The following is a 7,387-nucleotide window of genomic DNA, read 5'->3' on the forward strand; positions in this document are numbered from 1 at the left end:
ATCTTAAGGAAGCAGAAGATGCTTAGGCAGGTGGCAAACCAGGTAGTTCAGTGATCAGTTAGTGCCCAAAGAATAGTAACCACTTTTATTGGTTTCCTGGTGGCATACAGATGTGAAGACAGTGCCATTATAAATGAATCAGATAGTGTCACCCACGGTTGAGTGATTCTGGCCATACCAAGCTGGTAAGGATGAAATCAGCTGATGAGACCTTCCCATTCTTGACCCATTCGATGCAGTTTACCAGTCCAATGAACCCATTTCCCAGTATTCCTAAGATGAGTTCTCCTGTTGCCATGACAAGAAAGGAGACCTTCATTCCAACTCATATTTCTCAGGAAATATTTCTAATGTTATGCCTTAATGACAGCTTTAGACTACCCAGTTGCAGATTGGCATCCATTTATGACATATTTATAAATGTTTTCATCATAATTCCAGAACTTACAGTCAAAATTCTGCCATGTCATATAGTTTGAGAGATCTTCATGAAAGAATAGTTCATTCTATTTATATTGTAATTCCAATGCTAAACCAAACAGTTCTGTTAAGAGAGACAGAGCTTCGTGAATACCTTTTTTAGTAGTTCGAGTCACCTGCTATATAATTTCCAGAGTTAATGATAATGTCTACTTATCCTTGGCACCAGCTGCAAATTTTCATTTGTGCTAATGACTAAACATATGAAGTCAGGTTTGTAAACATGCAAATATGAGAGAAATTATTTTCTATTAATTTGTACTTTCAACTCCTGAGTCATACGTTTGAACACAAATATTTTAGATTTGAATTTAAATTGCTAGAAAGAATTTTAATTTAAAATTAAAATTAATGTATAACTAAAATTAATCTTAAGTTTTAATAATTTAGTCATTATTTGTTACTCATCAATAAGATCCTTCTACCTATCTACTATTTTTATTGATTTAATATGATTTATAGAAATAATTTCATGTAATTATTTCCAGTTCAAAGAATACATGCAAGTGCTAGAGCAAATAACTGTAAATAATTAGTACATAACATTGCAGGAGCTAAATCAGATGTTAGAAGCAAAATATACTGGGGATATACATGAGTAATCTACAAACACTACCGTGAAGAATCAATTATGGGTTAACAAGGATAGAAATATGTAGTTGAAACTTAAATTCTTTAGAATTTATGAAGAGATAGAAAAAAGAGCTGATATTCAATACTGATGTAAGGACATTACAAATTATAAAGTGACATGAACAAGCTACGTCATGCTTCTAAACAGAGGAAATTCTTTTGTTTTACAATAACTTATTGGCTATGTCAGTTGAATTAATAGGAAGTGCCCTCCATCTGCCATGTCCTAAATTCCATGTTCTCCTCTTCTTTCTTGGATATAGAGAGACTCTATTTCCCAGCTTCCCTTGCAGATGATTGTGGCAACGTGACTGAATTTTGAACAATGTTGTGTGAGTGAAAGTTAGGTGCACCATTTACAGGCCTGTCCCAAAAACTCTCCCCATGAACCCTCCTCCTTGAGCCTTTCTCCTCCCAGCAATCTAGAATGGAGATGCCTCCAAGGCAACCTTGGAAGCCACATGTTAAAGATGGCATACTTTTGATCAGCCTAATTCCCTGGATAACTTGCATACTAAAGGCTCCTCAGACACAGCAGTATTGCTAAGAGAGCAATATTAAAGGTATTTTTTATTTGGCTCACTCTGTTGTGGAGCCTATTGGTGACAATATTTTATCTATCCAGTCTAATGCAGAAATTGGAACTGAGAGGCATTTGAATGGTGAAGAAACAAAACCAGGAAATCCATGCGACCTGCAGACTTTGTGAGAGTTTCATTTTCATTGATTTTCCTGTCCTAACATGGTTTATTCACCTGTTTATTTAGTCATTCAAATATTATTTGGACCAAGTATTCTATGGGTTGGCTTTTATGTCCTGGGAAGTCAGAAGAAACAAGATAGACAAGATCCTTGCATTATACTGCTTATATTCTACTGGGGCAGATAGATGACTAAAAACAAATGGATAAATCAGATGTGGAAATGATTTATCTTAAGCTTTACAAAATGTTGTTAAAATTTCATAGTATTAAGAATTAAAATAGACATGCAAATTCAGTTGTCAAATAAGGTTATACATTTCTTTCTTATAATGCAACTTGCTAGCCATCTACTATTTCATCATTTTTCACAAGATTGTAATAAAACAGATCTTAAAGATATTGCCTATAGTTATTAAACAGACATCATAGATACAATTTTAATATATGCAGAATTGTCATTGAATTTTGTACCATAATTTATTACTATTCTTATTGTGAATGTATTTTTAAGATAGGGAAATTGTGTGTGTTCTTATCTGAAGTTTGAAAAGAATATTTAGTTGGCAAGATGGAAAAGATAATTGGCAATTCAGAGGCCCAAAGGTGGTTTAGGGGAAAACTGAATAATTTGGCATCAGATCTCAACTTCAAAATAGGTCTTCTTAATTCAAAAACTTACCAAATGACTTTCCTCACTGCATATGAAAACACAGCAGCATTGAAAACAGGCCATGATAATTTTTCTTTCCTCTTCATTCCTATTGTAGAACTTGATTTTTTATAAGCTTTTCATCTACTTGTATTAAATCTAACATTCTTCTTCAGTACTGTTTTTGTACACATATATAAAATTTATTTTAAGTATGTTTGTCAATCTTGAATTTCATTGTGTGCATCTTTTCCTAACAAAAGTTCTGATAGTTCTCTATTAACCATGAAGAAAGAATTCATGGTGGAATAATTTCTTTCCCAAATATGTATCCTCAATGTGCGATTTAGAGTTGAATATCATTACCATCCAAAAGATTGGAGGTTCAAACAATAAAATCTAAATACACTGTGGTACATACATTTCATCCAAATTACAATGGAAAGTAGCAATGATCACCTGAGATAAGTTGTCAGTTCTTAAAAATGCATAAATATATCACAAACTCTTCCATTAAAAGAAGATAACATAGAATATGTATGTGAAATACACATTGCTTCCTAATCCTGAGGAATTTTTTTACAATATTTTGTAAAATTATATTGCTTACCTCAAAAAAAATTGATTAATGGTATGGTAACCTTATAATCTTTCTTATGTTTTTCAAGTATGATCTTAGCTTCTTGTTTTTCCAAATCAGGATAAATGAGTGGCTTAGAGGATACAACATTGCAAGAACCTCACAAAGCATGACAAATAGTTGATTCTTCAGCCTTTCAGAATTCCAAACTGAGATAATTAGAGCCAGGAAGTAACTGACATGTAGCAGGAGAAAGGAAACCACAGTTTGCATGGCTCTTATGTGGACCCTGGTGCTGAGATCTTGGGATCCTTTTAGATTCAGCTGAATTTTCTTGAGATGTTTCCACAGGGAAATGATTAACAGCAGACAAGATGTCAGGGAAATAGAAAATGGTATGAAGTTTACTAGTGTGAATAGAGTCATAAATGAAAGGTGAAAAACGCCCTTCAATTTGGTCTTCTGAGTGATGTTTCCTTCATATTCATTAGTCCGCATATTCTCATCTAAGCATAGCACTGTAATATGAGGAACCAAAAAGACTGGAGTCCCCAAGATTATTACGAGAAGTATACTTTTAACTCTCTGCTTTAGGTAAAGAAATATAAAGCTAGAGAAATTAGCTATCTTGACCAAATAAAATATGCTGAGGCTAGTAGCAAACCAGATGTTAAAATGGTTGCTTACTGCCCAGGCAACATGAACAACAGTTCTTACTTCTAAACTATATAAACCTGTACGGAGCACAGCTGTATACCAATTTATTAATATTACCCAGAGCAAACCAATTCTGGAGATCGCCAGAGCTGTGAGAATTTGATCAGCTGAGGACATCCTTTGTCTCTTGACCCAGTCAATGCAGTTTACCAGTGCTATGAAGCCATTGGCAAAATTTCCCAGAATAAATTCTGTCATTATTAGAACAGAAAAAATGTTTGGTAGTAAAGCTACCATGTCTAGAAAGAAAAAAAAGCCAAGTTTAATATCACAGGTCGTGATACCTTTAATATTTGGAACTTAACTTCCATGTGCAGCTGAAACGTCCAGTAAAGTTGTTGTGTCTTTCAAATTCTGTGACCGATGTCAAGCAGGAAAGTAACATACTATGCTGATGGAAGAGCTCAATACTGTCTTATGAAAAACATTGTTACTCCCAAAACAGCTCAAATTGACTCCTGTTTATAGAACTGTGTGTCCTTGCCATGGGCTGGATTATTTCATAACTGATGTTCAAGTGAAAGCTGAATTCTCATTTGCGAGTATGTAAATAAGGACATACTGTTTTGCAATTTTTTCCTTGTTGAACCTCTCCATAATTTGTGTTCAGCAGCACTAGTTGTTAGCAAAATTTAAAAACCCAATGGATAAAAGATACAGCAAATGTCTCAAGTTTTAGAGGGAGTTTGCTTATAACTAGGATTATTAGCACTATGTATTCATTTATATTTTAATGCCAGATTTATGGAAAAATTTCAAGCTTTTCCTATCAAAAGCATCCCAGATTTTCTTGGGAACTTCAGGAAAGCCAATAGACCCTAAATGCTGGTTGCTGAACGCTAATACATATGTATAAATTTCTTATTTATAAGCTTATAAACACACACACACAAATTCACACATACAGCTCAGGGATGGAATTATTGTCCCATAATTTCCAAAATGGAAAATCAGAGTCAGGAGTTCATCTAGGTTTAAATCCCCCTTTTCTCCCATGCAGGGTTTTCAATCCATTATTCATAGCTATCAAACGTCTCTCTCATGCGTAGGTCTTTGATAAAGTTTCAGAGTCTATTCAATATTAAATGTTAACATTTATTTGAAATATTTAACTATTTTGTAAATATTCCTCCTGCACTTCAAAAGAATATGTGTTTTCCATTGCATATTCTAGATCTTTCCAATATGAATATCTGGGGTATTTTCTGTTTAATTCATTTTTGACTGTTTTATTTTAAGATTAGTAGATGTTAAAATCAACCTCTACCCTTGGATTTTTTGCAATTTTAGTTTCTGTAGCACTTATAATTGTTTTTAGCAGAGGATCTTGGAACCAGACAGCCAGGATGGAAAACCCAACTTCTCGGCTTCACGCGTCTCTGATCTTGGACTCTCTTTTAAAACCACTCTCTGCCTCAGTATAATCATTGGTAAAGGGCAGATAACAATGCTATGCTCATCCAGTGTCTTCATGAGGAGTGAGCATCCTGTCTGTGTAAAGCACGTTCCCTTCCGCCTGTCTGCCACAGAGCAGGCATGGAGGTTTGTTGCTTACTCATTGGATCCTGTGGTATTTGATACTTCAGAGTTAACCTGTGAGGACTCCCACTTAGGAGTACAATGTAGCAGGTTGAAAAAGACAAAATTTCCTCCTACAATAACAAAGATACAGGGGATAAATGGCCAAACGGTTTTAAACTCATCAGAGAGCTGTGCAAGGAAGGAGGACCAACCAAGCTGAAATCTGGAATGAGGAGAGCCTATTCAGGTAAAGAGATGATCAGTATATTCAGCGGAATCTCTGGCAAATTCCAGCAGGGTTTATTTGTAGAAAGTGAAAAACTTCCTAAAATATGTATACGGAAATACCAAAGCACCCAGAATAGCCAAAAGAATTATTTTAAAAGCAGAAAAACATTGGAGGATTACAGTTCCTAATATCAAAGTTTGCTACTAGGCTGCATTAATCAGGATAGTGTGGTTCTCTCGTGAAGACAGACATATAGATCAATGAAACACATTTGAGAGCCCAGAATAACATTTATATTCATTGTCAAATGATTTCAAAAAAAGTATCAAGGCAATCAATAGGGATATGATAGTGTTCCTAAGATGAGTTCTACTGTTGCCACGACCAGAAAGGAGGCCTTCATTCCAAATGACATTTCCATGAAAATATTTCTAATATTGTGCCTCATGGACAGCTTTATAGTTAAACAGTTGCAGATTGACATCCATTTACGATGCTTTTTATAAATGTTTTCATCATAATTCCAGAAAGCAAAGCCAAAATTCTATTATGTGATATGGTTTCTGAGATCTTCATGAAATACTTCATTCTCCTTATATTGTAATTCCAGTGGTAAACCAAACAGTCCTGTTAAGAGAGACAAGATTCATGTATACTCCTCTTATTACTTTCAGTCAGTCACTATGTAGTTTCCAGAGTAAACGCTAATGATGTCCACTTAACTCTGGCAGCAGCTGCAAATTTCCATTTGTGCTAATGAGTAAAAGGATAAAGTCAGGTGTGTAAACATGCAAATGTGAGAGAGATTATTTTCCACAAATTTATACTTTATCTCCCCTGAGGCATACATTTGAATGCAAGTGTTTTAGATTTTGAATAGTAATTGCTAGAACAAACATATTTTAAAATAAAAATTAATTGCATAATAACTAAAATTAATATTATATTTTAAAAATTCAGTCATTATGTGTTACTCATCAACAAGATCCTTCTGCCTCTCAAGTATTTTTGTTGATTCAGTATGATTTATAGAAATAATTTAATGCAATTATTTCTAGTTCACAGAACACATCCAAGTCTTAGAATAATAACTATAAATAATTAGTACTTAATATTTGTAGGAGCTAAATCAGAAGTTATAAGCAAAATATCCTGGGAATAATCATGAGGAAGCCACAAGTGCCACACTGTAGAATCAGTTATGTTTTTAGGAAGATAGAAACATTTACATTGAACTTAAATTCTTTAGAATTTATGAAGAGATAGGAAAAAACAACCTATATTCAAGACTGAAGTAAGGACATATATCGATTATCAAAGTGACATGTATAAGTTACACGGTGCTTGTAAACAGAGAAACTTCTTTTGTTTTACAGCTCCATACACCTTTCTCCTCCTGGCTGTCTGGGATGGAGATGACTCCAAGGCAATCTTGGAATCCACAGGTTAAAGATGGCAAACTTTTGATCAGCCTGATGCCTGGGACAACTGCCTACAGAAGCTCCCTCAGACACAGCAGTATTGCTAAAAGAGCAACATTAAAAGTATTTTTGTTTGAGTCACTTTATGTTTTGAAGCCTATTGGTGATAACATGTTCTCTACATGATTAAAAACAAATCAATAAAGTGGAAATGATTTATCTCATGTTTAGATAGTGTTGTTAAAATTTCATAATACTAAGGATCAATATAGAAATGTAATTCAGTTGTTAAACAAGGCTATAAATTTCTTTCTTATAATAGAACTTGCTATCAATAATATATTAACATTCTATTTCATTTCCAAAAGATTATAATGAGACAGATCTTGAAGATATTCCTTATAAGTATTACATAGACATCACAGATACCATTTTAATATGTGCAGAAAAGTA

The 7,387-nt window shown here is 33.9% G+C and overlaps 1 protein-coding gene and 1 long non-coding RNA gene across 2 annotated transcripts; one reads left to right on the forward strand and one right to left on the reverse strand.

Annotated features, from left to right (window-relative positions):
- The first annotated feature begins 460 nt into the window (after window positions 1–460).
- On the forward strand, window positions 461–7,158 carry LOC111773798 (uncharacterized). The gene is made up of 3 exons (XR_002808426.2): window positions 461–693; window positions 1,739–1,818; window positions 6,890–7,158. It is a non-coding gene; the product is annotated as an uncharacterized lncRNA (long non-coding RNA).
- On the reverse strand, window positions 3,092–4,000 carry LOC100065729 (putative taste receptor type 2 member 33). Its single transcript, XM_001496240.4, has one exon. The coding sequence runs from the start codon at window positions 3,998–4,000 to the stop codon at window positions 3,092–3,094; it is 909 nt and encodes a 302-aa protein (XP_001496290.2).
- Window positions 7,159–7,387: the final 229 nt, after the last annotated feature.

The sequence above is a fragment of the Equus caballus genome, chromosome 6 (genome assembly GCF_041296265.1).
Source record: "Equus caballus isolate H_3958 breed thoroughbred chromosome 6, TB-T2T, whole genome shotgun sequence".
Taxonomy (NCBI): domain Eukaryota; kingdom Metazoa; phylum Chordata; class Mammalia; order Perissodactyla; family Equidae; genus Equus; species Equus caballus.

Excerpts from the sequence above, each read along its gene's own strand:
- LOC100065729 (XM_001496240.4), bottom strand. The coding sequence starts at position 4,000 with ATGGTAGCTTTACTACCAAACATTTTTTCTGTTCTAATAATGACAGAA.